Source organism: Phoenix dactylifera, chromosome 1 (assembly GCF_051530095.1).
Source record: "Phoenix dactylifera cultivar Ajwa chromosome 1, Ajwa_hap1_PhDact_Kaust_v1.1, whole genome shotgun sequence".
Taxonomy (NCBI): Eukaryota; Viridiplantae; Streptophyta; class Magnoliopsida; order Arecales; family Arecaceae; genus Phoenix; species Phoenix dactylifera.
In genome coordinates, this window is record NC_143190.1 from 19,097,468 (window position 1) to 19,125,173 (window position 27,706).

Consider the following 27,706-nt stretch of genomic DNA (forward strand, 5'->3'; position numbering starts at 1 on the left):
AAATTATTTTAAAAACCCAATTCACCCCCCCCCCCCTCTTGGGTTGTCTATCTGGGCAACAAGTGGTATCAGAGCCAAAAACTCTTCCACTCAAGAGTTAAAAGATCAAAATGACAACCCCATTTAGATCTTCTCACATTGAGGGTCAGTCCACCCAAAGACCCCCTTGCTTCAATGGATCTGACTACTCATACTGGAAGGCTAGGATGAGAATATTCATCCAAGCCCAAGACTATGAGATGTGGTCCATTGTAGTAAATGGGCCATACATCCCATCCATTTACGTAGATGGTGTTAAGGTACCTAAACTAGAAATGGACTGGGATGAACATGACATGAGGAAGGCACAATTAAACTCTAAAGCAATGAATGTCTTCTATTGTGCCTTAGACCGGAATGAATTCAATAGGATTTCAACTTGTAATTCAGCAAAAGAAATTTGGGACAGACTTGAAGTGACCCATGAGGGCACGAATCAAGTCAAGGAATCCAAAATAAACATCTTGGTTCATAAATATGAACTATTTAAAATGGATTCAAATGAAACAATCACATCCATGTTCACTAGGTTTACTGATATTGTCAATGGTCTAAAAAGCCTTGGCAAGAACTATACTAACAGTGAGCTTGTCAGGAAAATCCTTCGGTGTCTACCAAGGTCGTGGGAAGCTAAAGTGACAGCAATCCAAGAAGCCAAGGACTTGAACAAGCTACCACTTGAGGAGCTTCTTGGATCCCTCATGACGCACGAGCTCACCATGAAACAACACAACGAGGAAGAGTCCTCCCATAAGAAAAAGGTAATAGCCCTTAAATCTACTTCTTCTAACAAGGACTTGTCTTGCAGCAGCAGCAGTGAAGAAGAAGAAGATGAGGAAGATGGTGGTGAGGCTCTTCTTGTGCGCAAGTTCAAGAAATTCATCAACCACAAGAAGTCCTATCATCAAAGGAGAGGTCCCTCAAATTCCTACCGCAAAGACAAAGGTAAGGAAAGGGAAAATGAGGGGATTGGTTGTTACGAGTGCAAGAAGCCGGGTCACATAAGAGCGGAGTGCCCCTTACTGAAGAAGGGGAGTAAGTACAAGAAGAAAAAGGCACTTGTCACTACCCTATCGGACTCCGACTCATCATCCTCCTCATCAGATGAAGAACAAGAAGAGAAGGCCAATTTCTGCTTCATGGCCAACGAAAACGAGGTAACTTCCGATACGCATTTTGATTTTACATTTGATGAACTTTATGATGCGTTCAATGAATTAATGATTGAGTATAAGAATATAAATGTTAAAAATAGAGAACTAAAAGTAACTAACCAAACTTATATTCATAAGCATGTTTCATTAATTAAGGATAAAGATAATCTTACCAAAGAAAATCTAGAACTTAAGACAAGCAACCAACTCTTAATTAAGAAGACTAACACCTTAACGAAAGATAATGAAAAACTAACTAAGGAACTTTCAGAACTTAAAAAATATAAACAAACCTTAGATAAGGATCTTACTAAAGAACTTAATGATCTAAAAGCCGAAAATCGAACACTAACTAAAGAACTTAACAAATACAAACCCTTAGTTGAAAGATTTACCTATAGTTCTGAAAAATTAAACATGATACTAAATAGTCAACGTGCAGTGTTTAATAAAGCCGGTTTAGGATATAAACCAAGGAGTAAGCAAAAACTTCTTAGTAACTTCTTTGTTAAAGCTGGGGAAACAAAAACTAAGAAAATAACCTGCTTTTGTTGTGGTACAGTAGGCTATAAAGCAAATGTATGTAATTTTAGGAAAAGTAAAACTAAAAGAAAAATTAAAAGGTTATGGGTTCCAAAAGGAACCAACTTGACTAACCATGAAGGACCCAAGAAAACTTGGGTACCTAAGATGACATGATTTGCTTGTGTAGGAGTGTCTTGCAGCCAAGGTCAACAAAAATTGCTGGTATTTGGATAGTGGCTGCTCAAGGCACATGACGGGTGATAAAGACCAATTTTTCACCCTTGAAGCTAAGAAGGGAGGTGCTGTGACGTTTGGAGACAACAACCAAGGTCACATCATTGGTATTGGTAAAGTTCAAATCACCCCTTCTACTTTTATAGATAATGTTAGATATGTTGATGGTCTTAAGCATAACTTGTTAAGCGTCAGTCAATTATGTGATAAAGGATATGATGTTATGTTTAGACCATCACTATGTATTATAACAAATCCTAATGATAATAGCTTAGTTTTTAAAGGGATTAGACGTGGAAATGTATATGTTGTAGACCTAGAAGATCTTGCAAAACATAACCAATGTCTAGTTGTAAATGAAACTAAAGATAATGATGCTAGTTGGTTATGGCACCGTAAGTTAGGTCATGCAAGCATGGACACAATAACTAAATTAGTTAAAAGAGACTCCGTGATAGGTTTGCCAAAATTAAAATTTGAAAAGAACAAAATATGTGAAGCATGTCAATTTGGCAAACAATCTAGGAACTCTTTTAAATCCATAAAATGTGTCTCTACCTCTAGGCCTCTAGAATTATTACACATGGACCTATTTGGTCCAACTAGAACAACAAGTCTAGGTGGAAATAAATATGGTCTTGTTATAGTAGATGATTACTCCAGGTACACATGGGTCATGTTCCTAGCACATAAGGATCAAGCATTTTCTATGTTTAAAAAGTTCCATAAGGAAGTAACAAATGCTAGAGAGTCTTCAGTCATAGCCATTAGAAGTGACCATGGTACCGAATTCGAAAATCAATTATTTGACGAATTTTATAGTAAAAAAGGGATAACCCATAATTTTTCTGCACCTAGGACACCACAACAAAATGGAGTTGTGGAAAGGAAAAATAGAACTCTAGAGGAAATGGCTAGAACGATGTTATGTGAAAGTAACCTCCCTAAGTACTTTTGGGGAGAAGCCATTAATACTTCCTGCTATATATTAAATAGAGTTTTATTAAGACCCATTATACAGAAAACACCATATGAACTGTGGAAAAACAGAAAACCAAAGGTTAATTATCTTCATGTTTTTGGATGTAGGTGTTTTGTGCATAATAATGGGAAAGACAATCTAGGGAAATTTGACCCAAAATCTGATGAAGGAATATTCTTAGGTTATTCTACAACTAGTAAAGCCTATAGAGTATTTAATAAAAGAACCTTAGTCATAGAAGAATCTATACATGTAGTATTTGATGACTCTAGTGACATCTCCTCTAGTAAGAAAGTTAATTTTGATGATGATGTTGAAATACTTGAGGAAAAGATAGATGAGATGGGATTACAAGATGATAATCAAAAGTTGATTGAAGGAGAATCATCAAGCCAAGAGGCTATTGTGGATCATGGGCTAACAAAAGCTTGGAGGTATGCTCACGGGCATCCTAAGGAACTCATTCTAGATGATCCATCTCAACCGGTTAGGACTAGAGCTTCACTAAGAAATCTAAATAGCCATCTAGCGTTTGTTTCACACTTTGAGCCCAAACATATAGAAGAAGCCGAAAATGATGTAAATTGGATAAATGCAATGCAAGAAGAACTAAACCAATTTACTAGAAACAAAGTGTGGGATCTAGTAGAGAGGCCATCTGAATATCCAATTATAGGTACAAAATGGATATATAAAAATAAGCTAGATGAAAATGGAATTGTTATAAGGAATAAGGCTAGACTAGTGGCAAAGGGTTATAATCAAGAAGAAGGCATAGATTTTGATGAAACCTTTGCTCCCGTAGCTAGACTTGAGGCTATTAGACTATTATTAGCATATGCATGCTCTAAGGATTTCAAACTATTTCAAATGGATGTAAAAAGTGCATTTTTAAATGGGTATATAAATGAGGAAGTATATGCAGAACAACCTCCTGGTTTTGAAAATCATCAATACCCTAATCATGTGTATAAACTGAACAAAGCACTTTATGGACTAAAACAAGCACCTAGAGCATGGTATGAGAGACTTAGTAAATTCCTATTAGAACATGAATTCTCTAGGGGAAATGTAGATACAACATTATTTCTGAAAAAGAAAAATAAGGATATGTTATTAGTACAGATTTATGTTGATGATATCATTTTCGGTGCTACTAACAATCGCCTCTGCGAGGAATTTGCTGATTTGATGCAGAGTGAGTTTGAGATGAGCATGATGGGAGAGCTGAACTACTTCCTCGGGCTTCAAATCAAACAATCTGAAGGAGGCATCTTCATCAATCAAGCAAAATATATCAAGGAGATGCTCAAGAAGTTTGATATGGAGGGAAACAAGTCAATCAGCACCCCCATGAGCTCATCATGCAAGTTAGACCAAGATGAATCAGGTAAATCTGTAGATCAAAAACTTTATAGAGGTATGATAGGTTCTTTACTGTATCTTACTGCAAGTAGGCCTGATATTATGTTTAGTGTGTGCATGTGTGCTAGATATCAGGCTAATCCTAAAGAATCACACCTAGCTGCAGTTAAGAGAATCTTTAAATACTTAATTGGAACTAAGAACATAGGGCTGTGGTACTCTAAAGAATCTAGCCTAAACTTAATAGGGTACACAGATTCAGACTTCGCTGGATGTAAGCTTGATAGAAAAAGTACCAGCGGGTCCTGTCAATTTCTAGGAGAAAACCTAATCTCATGGTTTAGCAAGAAACAAAACTCGGTTGCATTATCCACTGCAGAAGCTGAATATGTTGCAGCCGGGAGTTGTTGTGCTCAAATCTTATGGATTAAACAACAATTAGAAGATTATGGCATTAAACAAGATAAAATCCCCATTAATTGTGATAATACAAGTGCCATAAATCTAACTAAAAATCCAATTCAACATTCAAGAACTAAACACATTGAGATAAGACATCACTTCATAAGAGATCATGTATTGAATGGTGATGTGTCACTCTAATTTGTTTGTACTGATAATCAATTAGCAGATATTTTTACAAAACCCCTAAGTGAAGAGAGGTTTAGTGTGCTTAGGAGGGGATTAGGAGTGATTGATCCATCCTAGTGGGTTTTTCACTAGATTAATTGATTTTGATGATTAGAATGAGGTTAAAATAGAGTTTCTATGCAGTGATCATCAAATCAGTCCTTAATTAGGTGATTTTCCCTCATTTGGCACGATTATGGCATGGTTTTTAGGTGCGTGCCAAGGTTAGAGACGACTCGAGTAAGTTTCAGAGCCGGCTCCTGAGGGGGAGTCGACTCGCACACTGTCGGGAGTCGACTCGCGCATATTTTGGAGTCGACTCGCGACTCAGGGGAGTCGACTCGCAGTCGGGATCCGACTTTTTAACCCTAGGTTTGTCGTTTCGCAAACACTTTTCCTCAAGCCGCCACTGTTCACAAAGCCCTAGAGCCGACTCCTAGGTCATCCCCGATCGTCTCCAAGCCCTTTTCCCGTCGATTTTTCGCCGGACATTGAGTTTCCGTCCGTTCCTAGGTCATTTCTGGTCCGTCCCGAGCTTCCTCTGTCGGTCCTTCACCGTCCTCTAGGTATTTTTCTTCCCGTTTAGGTCAAGATGCCTCGTAAGACCGTCGTTAGGAAGAGGTCCCGTCCCGAGGCCGGTCCCGAGCGGCGCTCCAAGGCGCGGCACGATCCCGCAAGGGAACCACCTCCGGATCGTTCCCCGCCTAGGGTGGTTCTCGTTAGGCCGTTGGCCGGGAAGGCCGTCACCTCCGGAAGGTTTGTCGATTTCGACTATCTCTCCCGGGAGGGGTTCACCATAGGCGATAGGCTTAGAGCCCAGGGCCTAGAGTACTTCCTCACCTTGGACCTTCCCACCTATCCTGGCCTAGTTCAAGAGTTTTACAGTACCGTCCATCGGGGAGATGGAGGTATCGAGGGCACGGTAGTAGGTGTCCCGTTGCGTGTCGCAGAGGACCTCATTGCCCATATCCTTCACCTTCCATTAGTAGGGGTGGCTCCCGCACATCCTGAGGATAGAGTTGCGGCCCTTACGGTCGTCTTAGGGCATCCACCTCAGTCCCCCCTAGATGAGGTATCTGCTAGCTCACTTCCTATTGAAGTGAGAATCCTTTTGAGCATTCTGTCCAGGTCCATCTTCCCTAAGACAGGGAGATTTGATTTTGTGAATGAGAGGGACTTAGCTATCATGTCTTATATCCTTCAGGACACTCCGATCAACTTTCCAAAGCTCATTTATAGGTATATGTGTGAGCCCCTAGATAGACCTAGGCTCTCACTCCCATACGGGATGTTATTCACTCTTCTTTTTAGGCAGTACGAGATTCCCATTCCTGAGAGGGAACCCTCTCGTGCCTTGCGATGGACTGATCGCTTATGTATGGGGACTATGCACAGGATGGGGTTTCGGAAGAGAGAAGGGATCTGGGTTAGAAAGTCCACTCTCACTGCTCAGACCACCAGACCATCACCCAGTCCTGAGCCAGATTCAGACTACCCAGACCTTCCAGACCATTCAGACCTCCCATCCACTCCTCCTGCTCCTACCACCTCTGCCGGACCTTCCTCCTCAATTCCACCATCTATGGAGGTCCGTATTGATACAGAGCAGCTCCGGGAGCTGCGGTAGGAGATCGTCCGAGATCTGAGGGATGAGCTGCTTCGGGAGCTCCGAGGTGCGGTGCCTGCCCCCACTCCTGCATCCGTATCTTCTCAGTTGGTCCCTTCCTTGACGGCCGTGACTGACATGACGGCTCATGTACGGGAAGAGATCTACAATGTTCGGAGTTTGGTCCAGGCCCAGTTCCACAGCATGAGTGAGGTCACGAGCTCCACTCGACAGATGCGAGAGGAGATAGGTCGTGACATGCACACCACCACCGAGGGGGCCGAGCGCTTGGCGAATGTACTCATCGACAAGCTGGACGCACTTCAGACATCGGTGACTGGGCTTCAGGCGTTGGTGACAGAGCTCTCCACTACACACAGCAGAGCCACCACGTCTATTATCACGCAGCTCGGACATGTGACAGATGCAGTCACCCTCCTCATGGAGCAGAGCCGATTGAGAGGAGGAGCACCATCCTCGAGAGGAGGTGCCACATCCTCCAGAGGAGGAGATGCATCCTCGAGAGGGGGAGCTTCATCCTCCAAAGGAGGAGATGCATCCTTGAGAGGGGGAGCTTCATCCTCGAGGAAGACATAGATGTGTTTGAGTTTTGTTTTGTATTGTTTTACTTTACTTATTGTATGCTCAAATCCACTTCAATTCATATCAATACAATGAGTAGACATCTTATCTTCAATTATGTGCCATTCGATGATTGGTTGTGCCATTGATTGTGTGTGATTACCTCCTTTTTGGTATGATGACAAAAAGGGGGAGAAATATGTATAAAATATGTAAAATGGGGAGAAATATGAAAAAATATGTAAAAGAAATCAATAGAAATAAATAAAAAGATAAACTCTTAATAACACACACAAATTTGTTCTAAGTGGATTCGGTACCTCGAGGCTCATTATCTCTCTTTTGGGGCTCCTAATGGAGTAATCTCCAGAATCTATTCAAGGGATATTCGAAGATTAGCTGAATCCTACTCAAGAACAAATTGACAGATTTTCCCTCTAAAAAGATAAAATTCAGTTCAAAAACTTCAAAGCATTAAAAGGAAATTCAGAGAATCAAAACATAGTTGAATGCATATGTTGAGGGGGAGAATCTGAATTTTAATCAAGCTAAATCATTAATGACATATAAGCCAAACAATTGATTGCATAATATGAAGGCTTATATAATTCCAAATGAAAGGGGGAGCTTTAACTCCGAAATTTAATGTTTCACTCCTTTCAAACTTGGATAAATTAAATTATCAGACATTTGAATTCATTTATGGATTTTACTTCATTGTTTTATGAGCAATTCATTTTACATATACTCAAAGTTTTGTCATCATCAAAAAGGGGGAGATTGTGGAGTGATTGATTAAAACTCCATTTGATTTTGATGAGCTCAAAGCATTTGAGTATATCTTGTGATTACTAATGAATTCAATTGAGTGTTTCAGTGAAAATCCTATCCAAGTGTCTCTAGATTTGGTTCATAGTATTTTGGATAAGGTAAGAAGTCTGCTGAACCAAAGTCTGAGACTCGAGTCGACTCCCGAGTATCACGAGTCGACTCCAAGCGTATCAAGTTCGCTGGCACGAGCTCGAGTCGACTCCAGATCAGTACGAGTCGACTCCGACTGAGAACAGAAAGCTTCAACTCAGAAACTGTCAACGAGTCGACTCCCGAAGTGCGCGAGTCGACTCCAATGTTCAATGAGTCGACTCCAGGGTAGTAAAAGTCGACTCCAAGAGAAACACAAAGAAAAGTCAGAGAGCAGTTTTCGGGTCTGAGATTCGAGTCGACTCCCAGGACAGTCGAGTCGACTCGAGTGGACAAAATTCAAAATTGGATCCACGGACTTCAGTGGATGAGCCGACTCCAAAATTGCCAGGTCAGCTCCAGAAGTTGGCGAGTCGACTCCAGGTCAAGACGAGTCGACTCCCAGTCAAGACGGCAACTTTAATTCAAATTTGGAACAGTTGCCGAGTCGACTCCGGAAAAGCGTGAGTCGACTCCTGCTACAGCCGAGTCGACTCCTGATCGCGCGAGTCGACTCCAACCCACCAACGGTCATATTGTCAGGCTGCGCAGAGTGTGCAGAACGGCCAGAAAAAGCAGAGTAACGGCTAGTTTCCGTGGGGGTTGGCTTAAATAGCCACAGAGGACTGTAGCAAGGCAGAGAACAGATATTCCACTCCAAGCATTCAAGTTTTCAAGCTCTCCAAGTGCTCTTAAACGAAAAAGGGGAGATCTGCATTTACTGCTCCAACAACTTCTTCCCAACAATCAAAGCTTCCTCCTCCTGCATTCAAGTCGACCACTCTTTCAAGAGGAGACCGGAGTTCCAGAAGCCATACCTCTACACCAGCTTAAAAGCGTTTGAGGGCTTCTAACTCCTTTACGATTATATTGTTTTAAATCTGCTTTTTGAGAAGCTATTTTCTGTTTTCTTCTATCTCTTGTATTTACTTGATTCAATCGGGAGATTGAATCAAGAGGTTTAAGGTTGGTTGGTGAGCCAAGTTAAAACCAACGTGTGTAAGGGTTTGATTGTGAGCCCGGAAAAACAATCGGGGTTGGTTCTAGTCGGTGAGCCTGGAAAAACCGACCGAGTTCGTTGTGAGCTCGTAAAACAACAAGTTTGGTTGTGAGCTTGCAAAACAACCGGCTGTAATCCAAGGGGGTTATAGTGAAATTCCCAAGTGAGACTTGGGGAGTGGACGTAGGAGCAAGGGTTAGCTCCGAACCACTATAAAACTTTGTGTTTGTTGTGCATTGTCTCTCATCTTCTTTCCCGCACATTACTCACATCACTAGGCCTTAATTAAATAACTTGCTATAGTTTTTAATTAATCATCCACAAAGTTTTAATTAGTCAAATTATTTTAAAAACCCAATTCACCCCCCCTCTTGGGTTGTCTATCTGGGCAACACAGGTTCTTTCATCAGTCGATTGTTATTAGAAGATATAGAAACAAGATTCGGAGCATCAGCGGTGGCCAGATGACTGAGGATGCGAGGAGCATTTACTAGGAGTTGATTTCTTTTTTAGATCGAGATAGACGGGCCAGCAAGAGAATGATAATCCAATCTTTGGTCCCATGCTTAAGGGAAGAGTCTCAGAGTCCGAGAACGATGATCTCATTAGGCCGGTTACAACTAGGGATATTCATGAGGTTGTTTGGTCTATGGCTAAAGACAAAACTTCTAGGCCAGATGGTTTTCTCTCCTATTCTTTAGGAGATACTGGCCTATCATCCAACATAACGAGATGGCTTCTATTTAACAGTTCTTTCATACATCTATCATGCCTCAGAAATGGAAGAGAACTTTTGTCACTATGATCCCTAAGAGATTGGATGCTATTGAGCCAGGACTTTACAGGCCTATTAGTCTGTGCTCTACCTTATACAACATCATTGCAAGGGTCCTGGTAGCCAGATTCAGAGAGATTCTTTCTAGACTTATTAGGCCAAAGTAGGAGGCCTTTGTAGAAGATAGGAGCATATCTGACAACATTCTGATAACACAGGAGTTTATGCACACCTACAGAGAGCACCATGTCGATGGAGCTTGATGGGGGTTAAGCTGGACACGGAGCGCGCTTATGACCGAATGACCTAGAGCTTTCTGTCCTCCCCCTCGGTGAGCTTTGGATTCAATGAGGTGTGGATCTAGTGGATTATGGGCTGCATTTAGGATCCAACTTTTGCCATTTTGGTGAACGGCACGCCTACAACGTTCTTCCACTCTACTGTTGGCCTTCGACAAGGTTGCCCTCTGTCTCCTTATCTTTTTTTTATTTTTGTTGACTCTCTGTCCAGAGCTCTCGGACTGCCACGGTGTTACAAAATCATGAGGCCTACAGGCCCACATCGCTCGCTGAGCAAATCTCTCATCTTCTCTTTGTGGATGATTGCTTGCTCATCGATCGAGCAACAATATGTTATTCTTAGATGTTCAGAAGAATCTTGGAGAGCTATTGCTTTGCATCTGGTCGGCGAGTAAATCTATCCAAATATGTTGTCCTCTTTAGTTCGAAGACCAAGCCAAAGCTCGTGATTGGTATTAGGGAGATCCTAGGTATGGATGAGCAGGATGACAGCTGGAGATACCTAGGTGTCCCCATTATTGAGAGGAAATTATGGGCGACAGAGTGCAGCAAGATCGAGCAGGGCATCAGGTAGAGGCTGGAGGGGTGGCAGGTGCTCTCCATGACGGATAGAGTGACTCTAGTTAGATCGGTCTTTAGTTTGGTCCCAGTCTATCTAATGACTCACACAACCATGCCTAAGGCTCCGCTTGTGAAGGTAGAGCAATTATTCAAAAACTTTATCTAGGGTGCACGCAATGGCAAGAGAGGACTTCACCTTATAGCTTGGGAGGTGGTCTGTCATCTCTGTGACTATGGGGGTCTGGGTATCTACTATCTGCTGATGAGGAGGGAGGTGATAGTTACCAAACATATAGCTCGATTTTTGCTTAAGCTGGATAGCCTGTAAAGCTCCTTAATGAGGGCCAAGTATGGTCGCCAGATCTTGGCGACTGACTTCCAGACTGATGGTTGTAGCTCTTTCATTTGGTGAGAAATATGCTCTCGTGCCCTGAGGGTGACGGCTCGGATCTAGTGGACAGTTAGGGATGGCCAATCAATTGATGTGGTCAACAACTCCTGGGTGTCAGATATTCCTATTTGATTATGGTCCTTCATGGTTGATCTGGAGAGATCGGACCTCAGAGTGTGTGACCTATTCAGGCCAGGCAAGAGGAGATAGGATGATGTTTAGGTCCAGCGTCTGTTTGGGGACAAGTCAGCGGAGCAGATCCTAGCCGTTCTGGTGTCTCGGAGGGGAGGACCTGATAGTAGGACCTAGAATTCGACTTGCAAATCTAGGGTGAGAGCTAGTGACCTTGGGGAGCTATACAGATTGAGGCATCTCAGTCATTAGATGGCGGTTGTCTTCGGAGGCTCCATTTTCACCTCCGGATTACTTTACTCCTTTGGAAGAGAGCATGAGGCTGCCTTCCAATGATGGAAGTTTTGAGCATACAGGGTTCAAGTCTCTGGTCCACTTGTGATAGGTGCCGAGAGGAGGAGGAGACCATCGAGCACATACTGTTCAGCTATCCGAGAGTGGCCCAAGTGTGGCAGGTGGCAGGTGGCAACTGTAGGTTCTTACAGACTTTGCCCCAGGTGGTATCCTTTCTTGATTATCTAAAGGGATCCATCAACACACCAGTCACAATTTCTGAAGGTGTTATTGCCTCCTACACATGGCTTAACAAGAATGCCAGAACCTTTGAGGGACATTGATAAAGCTCGAGGACCGTGGCAGCTAGAACGGTTATGCTGGCAGAGGAGTTCATTCAGACATAGGTTATCAGAGGTTTTAGGATAGGTAGGAACATCTAGGGCCCCCACTCAGCTTTTGGAGCAACTCGGATGATTCTCGTCTCTTAGGATCCTTCATCTCTGAGCTTTCTTAAGGTAAACATCGACAAGAGTGTGTATGAGGAGGAGGGTCAATGAGGTGCTGGTTTTGTGATCAAAGATGTTGATTCTAGATTGATTGGGAGCTAACTCTATGATAGTTCTGTTCTAGGAGCTGAGCTCAAAGCTGCTAGGGAAAGAATCACCTATACACAAGTCAGGTTAGGAACTGAGCGCATCCATTTGGAAGGTGATTCGATTACTGTGATCGTGTGGATTCAGGGCTATGTGAGAGCAGGGGATGAGCACTCGCTGCTATAGGACATCAGAGACCTCCTGAGGAATTGTGTGGCCTTTAGATTTTTCATACTTATCGTGAGGCGAACATAGCAGCTGATTAGGTCACCCCATTTGTTATGCAATACTCCGACGATTGGATTTGTGAGAGCTACGAGATTGCTCTACCCCCTTTTCGTCATCTTCTTTTTTCTGACTTTCTTGGATGTATTATGCTAGAAGGGTACGATGTATCCAGCTTACCAAAAAAAAAGAGATTAATAGCTACAAGACTCACTGGTGATAATTAGCAGTAAGTAACTACTATGAGTATCCATCTGCAAAGGGATAACAAAATTTTTTGAATAGATATTACTTAGTTAATGACTTGATTAGAATGATAAAATTATATTTCTCTAAACTAGTTTTGTCACACCCCCGACCCAAGTGCCCGAAGCACTTAACCTATTAGCGCCTTGGATGCTCATAGTAGACAAGCCTATAAGCATCCAAAAACTACAAAATAATTTAAGTTGTAGGATTCAAGTTTAATAGTTCTCAAGTACTCAACATAATTAAAGAAATGATCCCAAGTAAGTTAGAGACAAGTTTGGTCCATATTAATGCTAGGCTTTGCATCTAATCATACTGCATAAAAATATCCCGATAGTCTCTAAATATCTAGATCTATGAAGGAGGGAAACTAAAATGATAAGCTTGATGACCTAGTAAGTAACAATTTACCTTCACTAGTTGGATTAAGCATCGGTGATAAAATAGTTAATTAAATAACAACTCCTCAAAATCACTTAGGAATATATTTCCAAAATATTTAAGCAATTTCAACCCAACTGTGTAAACTATAAGAATTTTTATTATTTAACAAATAATGATTAACAAAATAGGCTGAATAGATAAACAATCATTAAACCATTCATGTGCATCATCAATTAGTTTTTCTAAACATGAAATCATACAAATCATTAATTTTCTCTTAGTCTTTAAAACTATGTCCATACTTAGCCATGTGACAAAGCCCAAAACCATATTTAGCCTTGTGGTATAGTCTCGGAGTCATATTTAGCCTTACGATATAGGCCCAAAAGAAAACTAGTTCACAAGTATGAGTAATGCCAATGATCAGCTCTATTAACTAGGCCTAGATCATAGTCCAACTTAAAGAGTTTGATACCAATTTATGAAGTCACAACTCCAAACAATTTTTCTCTCTCTGTCTATCTTTATAAAATGGCTCATAAGTTTTATTATTTTGTAGGTGACTTACAAGCCCTACATGGATAAGGAGTTTGCAATGCAAAATGTAGGGTTGCTCTAAAAGCCATTTGCACGTGATATTCAACATTAATTGAAATAATGTATGGATATTCATATGCATGATCACCAAAGTAATATTATGTATATATATCACTCATAAGCCTTAGAGCTATAAAAGAGCCCATGAGTGGTCCATGAAAATTATGAGAGCGGTCAATTTGTTTACCATGAGAAGGATTGATATTCCTAAGTGCTTGAAACATTATGCACAACTGTAATAAGGTTGGACATCACACCTATATCATTGTCAAAGTGTATGGTGACTATGTGAAGCTCCTCCTCCATCTAGGTGGTGATCTTGCACTGATACTTGACTGTGTTGTCACATTGAATGATAAAAATTAGGAGTCTAACTAGAAAATTATTGTAAAGTATTGAAGTGTGAACGAGTGCATGGCTTGCAAATAGTTCAAGACCTAAAAGTTAGTATATTAGGTTGCATTTTAGATTTTAGTAATTTTGGGCTAAACCCATGTATTGAGGATAGTACCCTGAACTATGTCTTTGATAAAGAGCACACTAGTTTTCTGGATCTAGATGCAAGTGAAAATCAAGCTATGCAAGAAAAGAATCATCACATAGAATTGTCTCCACACTAATGTTCAAACACACAATCTTGGTTTGTCAAAATTATTATATTTAATAATTAATTATTTCGCAACAAAATTTCGAACATTTTTATCTAAATGCATCTAACATAATTTAAGGTCTCAATGGTTCATGCAATTGCATGACAAAGGGTTTGACAGTGGTTATTTTTAATGGTCATTTAGGAACACTAGAATAATGGGAACCAAATTGCAACAATAAAGTTTGTGCAAGAATAAAAAGACCATTTATTTCATCTAAGCTCACAAGAAATAATGTGATATGGGCATCATATCTCCGTGCTATGCCATATTACTAATATATAGTATAGAAGACTTGAAGGGTTACGTTATTAGTGATAAAAGGAGCCTAAGTTGATCTACCCTATGAACATGTTTAAGATGTGTAACTTATGTCCAATGATTAATTAAAATTGGATTCTAATTAATACTTATTAAGTTATTGGATCAGGTAAGATATGATTGGAGAATTAACTAAGCCTAGATTGGCCTAAAAGAGCACGATTAGATTGGATCAAGCCAGGTCAAGAAAGATTTGAAATTTTACCATGCCAAACCTCTTTAGACTAGGATTCAACCATCTTTTCTAGTGTGCTATCCCACCTCTCTCTCTTTTGTGTGTGCGATAAACCAAACTCCCCCTAGGGAGTTCCATGCTCAAGACAAGGAGGGGTCTTAGGATGGGCATCTTCTTTCCTCTAGTGTTTTAGTGTGGCTAGAACATTGAGTGGTTTCCTAGTGTGGACTTGCCACAAATCCCTAAAGTTTCACTATTTAAAAGGGGTCTTAGGGGGGGGGCACGGATGAGTGCTATATCATGTTGAAAAATAGAAAAAGAGAGGAGGATTGTTCTCTAAGAAAAAGAGTGAAAAAAAGAAAGAGAAGAAGGCTAAATCTATGGTAATATATCTATTCCTTCTAGCATTGCATCCCCTTATTATGCAAATAGTAGAAGTTTGGACTTTGGAGGTTAAAAAAGCTTCTTAGGATCATATACATGGACTAAAGCAGCTATAGGTAGTAAAGCATAGAGGATCATGCACTTTTGTGGTCTCAACAAGCTCCTGAGAAGCAAAAATCAACTCTAAAATGTGTAATAGTTTAGTAAAATTTTTAAACCCTTTAAGCATGCCTCTTGTTTGTAAATAAATCATGAACAAAGCACCAAACTTTCAGCTTCCTATAATACCAAAGGAGAGAGTACACTTCGACCACAACATTTAGCTTTATACAATACAGGAGGTATACCCTATATGATTAGCTAGGTTTCTAGAAAGATAGGACTTCGACAAAGGGTTCTGTTTAATGAGCTATAAACACAGCTATCAAACCAAGGGACAAGCGAGGGATATAGGGCTGAAGGAGCACTTTTGATCCTAGCTCGATGGCTAGAGGGGCGATGTGGTGCACCATGCCTGGGGCGCCAGTGATGAGGAGGAAACCTCCCCTAGTTGGTGAAGAAGTTATCCAACCTGCTCCAATTCTACCAAAGTCCTTCATATGGGGATGGGGTTATGAAGCCATGGATAGATCCACCCTCAAGGGCGATGCTAGAGCTATAGTGGCTACTAATAGAGAAGCATGTCTAGTCTGCAAGGCTAGTAATTAATTTCTTTTTCAATGGATGTTTTGACTTCTTTAGAATTGTTGCAAGCAATGGAGCCGAAAATTGTCTACGAGCATAAAATGAGTCCATCGATTGCTCACCTCTAGGAGGCCTTCACAAAAGCCGAGCTGTTGCATAGGGCCTACTTTTGAAATGTCAAGCTCTAGGTTAAACGAAGTCCTTGATAAGATTTTTTTTAACATGTGACTAACTATGTTTTCTTGACTTCTATATAAATTTCAGCATTTCGCATCCCCTTCCTTTCATGCCAGGTCCTCCTTCTCAACACTTGACCCTAATGATGGTCTTGGATCATGCAAGGTAAGAGTATGGGTAGCACATGGCTGAGGTTAAGGGATGGCTTGATGCCTTCCTCTGGTCACGATAGGAGTTAAAGTGAGTAGCTTTGGAGGCAGTGATAAAATGGAGGGAAGCTTGTGGAGGTAGAGTGGCCATGAAGGAAGTAAAGGATCAAGTCATCATCTAGGCTCCTGGATCTCTAAGCTGGAGGTCAGGCACTCTGCTTCTCAAAGAACTTAGGAGCTACTTTTGACCGAGGCCTCTCGGGCCATGGAGTTGGAGATTGAGCTTGCAACCACATGAGCATAGGTGGAGGAGCTTAGAGCATGTTAGGTATTCTATCTTCTTTTTCTCCTTTTCTTATTATCATTTCTAGGTCCATAGTGCTTGAGTGATGTACTTGACCAATCTATGATATCCACTAATGCATAGATCATCGAGCTCCAACACTAGCTTCAGTAGAAAAGGGAGCATCAAATAGTAGCTAAAAGTAGCAAGAAGACTGTGAAGGAGTTCTTTTAGACCCTAAGCTCATCGTAATCATATAGTCCTAATATCTAACCAACATTTGATAGAGGATGCCTCTTCCACCAGTAGGCTCTCAGCATAGAGCTAAATCAAGCTCAACATAGTTTATGAAGGGTTAGGACCAAACTCTTAATTAGAGGGGAGAGAGTAAGAGGGATTGCACCCATGGGGGAGCTCTTTTGACACTTGTATAAAGTGCTTGTTTCTATTATGATATAATAGTTTTTATTTGTGCTCAACATATTGCTTCATTTTTATGTACACTTCATAGACATGTTAAGCAAAACAAAGCAATATCCTTTTCATAGGAACTAACCATTAGACTAGAATTCTCTGTCTCAAAATGTGACAAAGTCACTCATGACTAACTGACCCACAGTTGCAACAAGTTCCCCTAGTATAAGCTAGCCTTCTATCATAGACCATTCATCCCTTGACTTGATAGTGGGGTGCTGGTCTATGCATTAGGTAAGTAAGGCGAGAAACATATCAGATCACAATTTGTTACAGCTATAACATACAAATGAACAGGAGACAATTTGGTTTAATAGTCACCAAATTTATTATCATGCTCTACAATTCTTTGTTCAATTGTATGTCACATACGTACTCTAATGCATCCTAAAATTATTACAAAAGGACCCAAGCCCTCCTAAGTGGTTGCACACTGCGAGGTGCATCTAAACACCCATCCATGATGGAGAACTCATAGATCCAAGTATGAAAATGCATTCCATCCACTGGGCTTACAAATTCATTGTGCCTCAAGAATTGTGAAGAATCGCACTTGATTAGTACACTTGTGTTGACCCTTGTATAATGTGATTGTTTCGTCATAGGCAAAGAGTACTTAGTGGGGCTAAGTTTTCAAAGGAAAGATTCTTTTCTTTTCTTTCCTTTTGATGGTGCATAACAAAAAGGAATACCTATAAAATGACTAGCCAATGGAGAGTGAAGTCTTTGGATTGGGCTATTCCTTTGCCAACTCCCTAGGCTACTAGGAAAGGCCATGTTTAATTTTAAACACAATCTAGGCTTGTTTGGTCAAGTTTCAAGATTTTTTAAATTTAGACTCATAAGTGAATCAAGAAGGGTCTAATAGACTTGCATGTATGGATAGAAGGCTAATCCTCTGGCCTTGATCCTATCCAAGTTAGAGTTAGTCCTCTAGATCTAGTTGACATTAAAGAAGGTTAGTCCTTTAACCATTCTTAAGTTCAAATCAGGGTTAATCCTCTAACCCTTCTTAAGTTCAAACCAATGTTATTTCTTTGACCTTAATCAAATCCAAACTAAAGATAGTCCTTAGACTTTGGTCAAAGTATGGAACGACAGTCCATTCCATATTTGGACCTTGGAATCAAAGACTTGCCTCCCAAACCATACTTGGTGACCTTCTTTTTGACATAACTAGCATTAATCATCTTATACTAGCTAAGTTCTAACTAGAGTTTGTCCTTTAATTATGGTCCCATCTAAGGTGATGTCCACATTGTTAAATCTGAAAAACTCAAAGTTAAGATCTACCTCCATGTCATTAAATTGGGTCATTCTAAACCAAGTCAGCCTCCATCTCTTAAAATTGGATAAATTAGACCTCCATGTTATTAAAGTAGGGGGACAAACTCAAATTGAATCGGCCTCCATATCATTAAATTAGACAGGTTCAATCTCCACATCGTTAAACTAGGAAACTCAATTCAAGTTGACCTCCATGTCATTGAACCGAGCAAAATCAAATCAATATGCTGATGGACTTCTACATCCTTAGACTATCCATGATCTTCTTGTTGTTCCCATATTTATATTTACTTCTATTTACATTGGTGTAGTGCACATATTTTATTATTTATTATTCATTGATGGACACTAGGGATATGCCCCTGGTTAACCAATCTGATATATTAAGTGAGTAAAATTAGTGAAGTTCAAATTTTATATTATATTATATTTTGTCTTCTTGCAATACTTGTGGATAAGGTTTCCTGATCATAAGTTCTCCAATTCTTGGGCATATTGACAGTGAATTGTTGAGTTTATATTAAAAGCTATGGACCCATATAAACAAAGAATCCTATAACAGTAGGTTGATTTGATGAGGTCATAATGAAATAATTCATTTGTTCATCTTATAAATCTATGAAGAAGCATTAAAGGTTCGTGGCCTAGGATAACTCAATCTCTTGGTGGCTATTGCATCATGTGGCAAGGAGTCTTGTTGCCAAGGCAATACATGTCTATTGCATAACATCCCTTATATCTTATCTCTCTTTTCATTTAGGCTTGAATTAATTGTAAGTGAACTTTTGTTGATAGCAAGTGTACCACATGGCTAAGAACCCAATTGCAAAGATAGCCGACATCTAGTGAGCGATATCTTTCAAACCTTTTCTCTTCTTATATGGTCTTAAACTAGTGGCACATAAATCTCTTCGACAGCTTGTAAATTGATATAATAGTGTTTGCCCTCTTCTAGTCCCGTCCAGGTGTGCTTAGGAACTCGTTAGCAAACAAAAATGATAGCAAGTTAAATAGCAGGAGAGATAGGTGCATAGACGTGCTATTAGCATAGAGCCGCTAAAAAGATGGTGATCAAAGATACGATACAAGAATATCCTAAATCTAGATGCCATGACCTTTAAGAATTTTCACCACCATTTCACTGCCGTTCAAAGAAGATGGATTTGGATAGCGATAGGGCATGAGCTAGGATAGTAAAAATCTAAGTTAACACTACTTTGAAGGTAGAAAGCTACTGGTAAGATAAGCTAAAATAAGATAAAATATATTAATAAATTAGATTGTCGAAGGATCCTTTTATAGAGTACAAGTTTTATTTATTGATACTAAATGTAATAACTGCCCATTTTGATGGTTACTATCTATTTCTGGTTTCTATTCCTAGCAAATATGATAGCTAACACTAAATATCCTCCAACTATGTATATTCATTAGCATAGTTACTTTAACCCACCTATTAGATTGATGATCTAATTTTATCGGCCTTTGCTCATCCTACATGCTTGCGCTGGCCTCTCTCTTTACTTTGACATATAATATGGTTTTCTACACTTAAAAATATCTTTGAGACCGATTTGATCACCTCGGTCTACTCCTAACGGCCATCCATCTTTATACATCTTGTGTCATGATTGATCACAACCAAGTCTTGATCTATCGACTTGTTCATTAGCATTATGGCCAATTTCTACCTCTTCTATCTGTACCTCTGTAGGAGAATCATAGTCGAACCCTATCTAACTTAGTATGGGTCACGTGATTTTCATCACCCTTTACTTTGTCTAACCTTGTCTGTATAGCGTGTATCCATGGCCTCCAAATAATTTGTCAAGATGGGATGTAAATAAGTAGATTGCCTTATTGTAGAGGCAATGAGCACTTAGCAAGAGACATCCTCCAAATATTTTTTCATAGACTTGGCCCGATCAACCTTTGGTTTGGGTTTTATGACCATAGCTGGGATTAAGATTTGATAATATTTTTTCTAAGTTGCTGTTTTAGAGGGATGGTTTTCAATTTATTTATTTATCTTGTTTCTAACTGAAAGAGAGGAAAATCCATTTTTACTATAATTTCTCAAACTCAAATGCTTAGGAATGTACTAGCCAATTCTCGGATCTAGAACTCTATTTGCTAAATAGAGATGTATGACTATTAGGTTAGGTCCTAATTCACTAAAATGACATCCCATTTTCAATAGATTTGATCCGAAGTAGATCACTTGAAGGTATGAATGAAAGTGGATAGGAAAATATCCATCCAAATCTATTTTCGTACTCAAATCATCCTAATATGGATAGAAATTTGAGCATCCGACTAAGATCTATATCCATACCTATATCTATCCAAAAAAAATGGATATGAATATTGATAGATAATTATCCGATCCGTATATGAATATTCGCTTTTATTTGTAACCCTATTTAATTTTAAGCACTCATAAACTTTTAATGAAAATATATAACGACATTAATATGCTATTAACTTGATTTACCATCTACTTAGAAATATCTTTAATTTTATGGTTATAAAATTTAATTATCCAATTTATATCTGAATTTATATCCATAATTTCAATATCTGATTTGAATCCGTATCCATTTAAATTGAATATGAATAAATTCTTGCATTCGACTAATATTTATATTCGTATCCGTATTCGTCAAATAAAATAAATATGAATATAGATATACTGGTATTTGATCTAGTTTCATCCTTATTTAAAAGAGTTGTTTGTTTATTTAATAAGTTCTAGTAAAAAATATCTACACAAAAATTAATATATATATATATATATATTTCAAAAATAGTTACTTCATTGTCTGCTTTCCTTCTACACAATTTTTAAAAGAAACAATTATCTTGCGGATCGTCCCCCTTCCTTCTTCCCCATGCCGTCCTTGTCCTCAGAGCCCTCTTCGTCCCAGCCCTCCTCGACCCGTCTCGCCATGCCTTCTTTCGCCTCCTTTGTCATCTCCCTTTGAGCAGTAAGTTGGACGGTCAATTAGCTTCAATGACCAACAATGACATCATCAGGGCTTGTCACCTCTTTGACAATGAGATTTGGATCCTCAAGGTAAAACTAAGATTTGATTTTTTTTAAAAAATTAAATTAGGGCTTCTTCTTTCCATCGCTTTGCCTCTTTCCATCTCTTGCCACACTCTCTTTAGGATAGATTACAATTTTTTTGATTCGTATCTTGAGCTGGAATCCCTTAAGAAAAAGATAAAGGAGAAGTAGAAATTTTGTGGATATTTTTTTATTTCTAAAATCTTTCCATATTTCTTTTGTATTTTTTAAAATTTTAAAATAAAAAATATTTATGGCGTCACTGGTTGGATCGATCGGTCGAACCGGTTAACCGGCCGGAGAGCCGAGGCGCGTCCCGGTCCGGTTTTCAAAACATTCCACTTGTTGCCGCACTTTACTCGCTCCCGTTTTCAAAACCCCGCCTTCCCCCTCCCTACTTCAGATTTGGGGCTTAGGTCAGGGTGGCTCAATTGGACGTCGGATTCTCTTCTCCATTCCTCGAAGACGCTTCTCTTCCTCTCCCTTTCCCACTCCGCGGCGGCCGGCGACGGCCGGCAGACGTCGACGGAAGACGGCGCCTTCCCCCCTTCCCTCCTGTCTATTCTTTCTTGAGAAATATTTATAACACAGGTTTCACCCTCGGAGACGGAAATAGTCTTAGAGTTGCCGGCACGGAGACCAGGGCATCCGTGCCGGTTGTTCCGACTGTCTTCTCAATCTCACGAGATCCGTTCTTCTTTTTTCTATTTCTCAGGTAATTGTCGCATGTCCTTCCGGACCTTCCCCATTGATGGATCTTTAGGGCTCCGGGGTGGCGATCCCTGCTTCAATACGCTAGGATAGGTTGTCTCAGTTTAGTGATCACAGTGGCTAGTATTCTTTTTTTAATAGTTGCCCTCTACTTCAGTTGTTTTTTTCCTCTATTCTTGATGTGATCCGTTTTAAAAAGATGTATGTTTTTAGGAAAAAGATAATCCCAGAGATTACCCGCTACTGATCACCGCTCACTTTACCAAGGGATGTGGTAGTGGGTGTGTGGCTGAATGCAGTCGGGGCTGACTTACGCCACCAATCCCACCGTGTTGGCACCAATCTCCAACAGCCACATCCCGTGTGAACTGAGTGGCCATCATTAGTGGGTAATCGGTAGCAGTAATGTTTCTAAAGACAGTCTAGGGCTGCAGATTTATTTATTTGTTTATTTTGGACATCTTAGTTCTTTGATCATAAGATTCAATTAATGGTTTGGAGGGAAAGCTTCGATGCATTCTTATTGATTTCACCTGTTCTTTATCTGATTATTTTTGTAAAGAAAACTGGTTTGCTTTATTAGGAGAGGCGGTAGTGGAGGTGGAGGAGAGATGCAGCCATAGAAGTTGACTGGTATGGCAAAAGCTGCTGTAGTTGAGCCTTCTTCTTCCAATACCTTGCCATTTGGGAGAGCGCAGTCTGATGTGAAAATGAAAAGGAAGACCCCCTCAGAGCTTAGAGTACATTTCTATTGGCTTCCCTTTTCCGATTTTTGTAGCTATATGACCAAAGAAAAAAAAATCCAAATGCAAACTCCTAGTGCATCTGTAAAGTTAATTCTAGCTATGTGCAAAAAAAAAAAGATGCTTCTATTTGTATCGCTATATTCTTGTGTTATTTCTATCTAGAATTAGCCACTATATATCTCTTAGATTATGATGTTGTTACTTAAATCTGATGCCCGTGAATTTTCATTGTATTAAACTTTCTTTATTTATTGACTTTATATAAACTGGCATGTTTTTTCTATTGTCATTCTGTTGCATGATCATCTACATATTCTTGTTGCAGTTTGTCACCAAGCTTATTTCCTATAGTGGGTGTTCATCATAAACAACAAAATAGTGAATTTCACCTGATTGAAATTATATCACCACCTTTCATGTTTTATCAGTAAATAATGCATCAGAAAAGAAAGGAGGTTAAATAATTGATTAGTGACCCTTTGGAAACTATTGCCTAGTTGTTAAAGTGTACATATGAGACTGTGAACTTGGCTGGAGAGGGATTTTTGTGTACCTATAGTCATATATTTTTCTTAATTTATTCTCATTTTAGTAATGAGATTCTGAATGATGGGACTGTCCAAATTTTTCTAATTGTGGTTCTTTGTTTGATTTAGGCATATGCATCATTTTACTTTAAGTTCCCTATTTCTTTTTTTTTTTTTTCACCCGATTCACCTTGTTCTTTTACATTGTGCTTCTTTATGTTACAATAATTCTTTGACAAGGCTGAGTTGAAGTTAGATTTATCAAGGCATGCTAATTATGCTGTGTTAGTAAATGTACTTTATGAATATACTCTTTGTTATCAAGTGATAGATTTATCAAGGCATGCTAAATATGCTGTGCTAGTAAATGTACTTTATGAATTTACTTTTTGTTATCAAGTGATTCCTTTGTTCCTGTTTGGTTTTGGAGTAAGTTTTCCTTCAATTAATGGTTCAATATATTTCCAATCCACTTTGTTCTGGAGTAAACTACCCCATCCTATTGCTTGGAATATCCTATGCTGGATTAAAAGGAAATCTATATTGCTTTCCATTTTTCAAAATGCATACTGTGCTCCTTGAATAAAGTTTGTTGTTGGAAGTTATTTGACAACAATAACTGGAGTCGACAGGTTAATCTAGTGTCTTAGCATTCAGTAGGTTTATCAACATCATTTTTAAGTTTCCATAGATTCTGGGATATTATGGTAGAATGTCAGTAGATGAAAGGGCACTGACAAGGCTTGCATGCACAAATTGCTTGTGAAGTGATATCATTGCTCAGATTTTTGTATTTGTCGGTAATACATGTTTCATATTTTATCCAATTCTAGGTGTGAACACATGTTATCTACATGTGTGTAAATTCATACATGTTCATTTATGTTCGTATGCTGCCAATATATGTATGCATGCAGAATTTAAGCATAAAAACCCATGCATGTAAGTGTTTATTGCACATTAAAAATGCGGATATTAAATACCTAGTTAGCATTTGAATGAGCACTGACTTTTATTTGAATATGCATGCATATATGACAGGGGGAACAGTTGAAGCGAAGGGGTGGTGAGATGCTAGCTGGCTGGGGATTGCCTCCATTGCTGGCTTCTGACAGGTAGGCTTATGATTTGAATGTTCTTTTTTCAATTACTAATTTTTACTGACTGTACTGATTCTTGTCAGGGTCAGCAGTGGAATGAACGATGGGGTTAAGAAACCTGAATCATTGAAGATTCCGAAATACATCGACACCCATGTTGATGATGTGTATCCTGTCAAGAAGTCCAGTGAGAGATGCAGAGTACTTTATGGAAAAGCTAAGGTTGCAAAGGTTTCTATTAGAATTTATTTATCATTTTATGTTTAGCCCAACACCTCTAGCTAAGCCAACCCCAAGTGGCAGGGTCAAGGCCTTGATATTTATGGCTACAGTCATTTTCATGTTTAACATCTTTGTGTGACATACATATGACTTTTCTGGAGTTCATGATTAAACTATTTCATTTTGATTTGTGTTCTGATTAAAGTGCATTTTTTTTTCTCTATCTAAAGCAGGATCCTTCAATTACCAATGAAATGTCTAATGACCTTGCTAATCTGTCAGCTGCCTGTAGCTTTCCAGCTAAAGGCATGTCCTTGGTTTCATGGTATTCCTTTGATTTACACCTGAGTTAGATGCTGTACATTGACAAAAATGTGGCATAGTTCTTTGTTATTCTGCTAACTTATTTATTATATGATTTTCATGTTCTAATTTAGTGGTAATGCTGCTCCTCTTAAAAACTCCGAGTGTCCTGGCCAGTCTGCCAAGGATGTTAGCGATCAAGGTTTCCGCAAGATTGAGAAATGTAGCCAAAATGCATTGCGTAATGTTGTTGATCTTCATCTGGGAAATGAGAAGCTAGCTGATTGTGCCAGCATTGATATGGTAGCCTTTACATATAGATAGTATTTTAAGTTTTTCATTTAGAGCAATTTATAATTCAATACTGCATGTTTAATTGCTTTATTGCTTTTGATAGGAAAAAGCGCTTAAAGGGTTTGTTGCTCGTGATGTGCCTGCAAGATCTGGTTTGTTGGCTGATTCTTCTGGAAGACTTGGTGAACTTCTGTCAAACTCTTCAAGCACTTTCCGTTCTGAAATTCTCATGCCTGGACATAGGGCTCCTCTTGATTTGACTTTGAAAACTACCTTGCGTATTGTTTCATCAACCTCAGTGAAATGGTGAGTGTGACAATACTTGGCAATACATTCTTCATACAACTATCCTAACCTATGCTTATGTTTTTCTTGTAAGGACGGAAAGTTGAACTATATTAGAATTTGCAATTTGTAGACTTGTAATCTTGTTATAGCTGATAACCATAACTCAAGACGAGTACCTCATGTTTTCACTTTGATTTGTCTTGATCAAATTGAATTATTCTTTTCTTCCCAATAAATTGAATTAGTGGAATTGACTTTAGTAATTCTGAATAGAATACTCATAGTTTACGGTCCTTTAAATTTCTATATGTGCTGTCTCCTTGGTTGTTCTCTGCATTTGGAATGATTGTAAACACCTTCTCAAGGCGAGAAGACTTTGTTGCCATTTCTGTGGTTTCATATGTTTGTATGTGGTTTGGATTATGTATTATAATCAGGTTGGGATAAAATGTCCGCTATAATGCGAGAGTGTGAGAGTCCAAGCAAATGACATGCAATAAGGTTTGAAATATTCTGGTATTGGGTTCTGTAGGTCATCTATTGTTACGTTGTGTACAATGTTATGCCCCTCTAATTCTTTGCAGATACAAGATGGTATGGCATGGTATATACCGCGGTACCTATCTCAGTTGAGGTGGCATCTATTGCAGTATGACCATTTGGTTGAGCATTGCATGCAACCTCATTTGTGTGGAAGCTCCCTAGGATACAATGTCACTGTTTAGTTAATATATCTGCTTTCTGCAGGCAGGGGTAGGCACAAAGCTCGATGATGTCCAGCAGAAAGTAAGAAGGCTTAAGTGAGTGCCTTGAACCTGCCATAGGCCTGCCAGAATCCATCTATTATTAACACTATTACAGTATTCCTGGAGTTTTCTTATATAAATGGTAAAATGGACTTGCTAACCATGAAAAGTGCAAAATAATATTAAGTAGTCTTTATATCCAACTAGTGTCAATATAATAATATCAAAATCAAAGTTTGAATCAATGTTTGTCATACTGTACATGTATTGAACTAAGACTCGATATGCTGAGCCGACCCTGTACTGGGTCTATGGATACTATATCAACATAGTATTGGTATAGACTCCGGTATCGAGATGGTGAACCTTGGTTTGAATTGTATAAGTACAAAGATTGATCTACGATCAACTAATGATATCTATACTATTTTAACAATCGTGTTAATATTAGTTTAATATAACTATAGGTATCCTTATTATTAAGCCATATTTAGAATAGATTTTATCCTATATGTTGACAGCTATTTGTTTTACTGCATCATATGCTGAATATCAATATGGTGTGATTAAACCTAAGTACTTATATCACTGATCTGCAAAGAGAGCTATATTTTGGACTGGAGAATTACAATTCATGTGTTTATGCCTGTGTAAAGGCTTTTTTTATATAAAATCTTTCCATAAAGACTGATTTTGTCCTTTTCTTTGAGAGACTCCTGATGTGCTTGTGAATGTTTTCCTTGCTACACCATTGAAATATCATTGTAATTTAAGGACATTGCATCATTTATTTTTTCTTGCTACAATAGACTTTCATTTCCCTGGATAAATCCAGAAGGTCATAATGTCTTAATTGCTGTTTTATCTTTAGGTGTCATAGGGTAGGTGCAAGTCCTGCTACCATTGATATAAGCCAGTTTACTCAGTTTTCTTGCCATAAAGATAAAAAAACTGGCTGCACATCTGGGCATAGTGCCACTGCTGAGATCTTGTATTCAAAGGCTTTGCATTCATGGGCATATCCTCAGTCTTCTCTGCCTCCTTCTATCATATCTGCAATGGCCTCGTCAGCTGTAAAGGGAGGTTTGTTGGTTAATCCCTTGAACATGATTATTTTATTTTCTTAAATGTATTGGGTAATGTTGAAACACCGTCTACCCAGAACTGGGGAGAGGGAATGTGGTGCGCACCTCCACGAGGGTGGACCCACTTTATTTTAGAAGTCATTCTCAAATATTTGATTGTTGGAATAATACCTAAAATTTTATACTGATTTATGTATGTAGAAGTGGACTTCTTAGTGAAAAGGCAACAGGACTGGGAAGATTCGTTTCAGAATCTTTACTACATGCTCAGAAAGAACATGTGCAACATTTTTTATGGTATTCACTTATGCATTGGTGATCTTCCTTTAATAGTTTTCTGGACAGATTTTTGTTTGTTAGCTATGATTTCTGAAATCAGTTGTTTATTTTTAAGGTTGATTATGCTTATTTATATTCAATATTTTTTAGCAGTGAGGGCTGATTAAACTATTGAAATAGTTTGATGTGTGC

The 27,706-nt window shown here is 39.0% G+C and overlaps 1 protein-coding gene across 12 annotated transcripts in view; it reads left to right on the forward strand.

The window, feature by feature from the left end:
• The first annotated feature begins 21,593 nt into the window (after positions 1 to 21,593).
• Positions 21,594 to 27,706, forward strand: part of LOC103698495 (downstream neighbor of Son) — a 39,081-nt gene continuing 32,968 nt past the window's right edge. Inside the window, exons 1-10 of one of the 12 annotated variants that reach the window (XM_088721068.2) lie at positions 21,594 to 21,804; positions 21,929 to 22,026; positions 22,508 to 22,664; positions 24,239 to 24,312; positions 24,381 to 24,528; positions 24,753 to 24,844; positions 24,957 to 25,125; positions 25,220 to 25,422; positions 27,022 to 27,233; positions 27,437 to 27,532. In XM_088721068.2, coding sequence (XP_088577194.1) covers positions 22,560 to 22,664; positions 24,239 to 24,312; positions 24,381 to 24,528; positions 24,753 to 24,844; positions 24,957 to 25,125; positions 25,220 to 25,422; positions 27,022 to 27,233; positions 27,437 to 27,532 — 1,099 coding nt within the window. In that variant the 5' untranslated portion in view covers positions 21,594 to 21,804; positions 21,929 to 22,026; positions 22,508 to 22,559. Of the gene's footprint in view, positions 22,027 to 22,486; positions 22,665 to 24,238; positions 24,313 to 24,380; positions 24,529 to 24,749; positions 24,845 to 24,956; positions 25,126 to 25,219; positions 25,423 to 27,021; positions 27,234 to 27,436; positions 27,533 to 27,706 lie in introns of all 12 variants that reach the window. The other 11 variants (XM_088721067.2, XM_088721066.2, XM_088721065.2 and 8 more) reach the window with 11 other exon arrangements.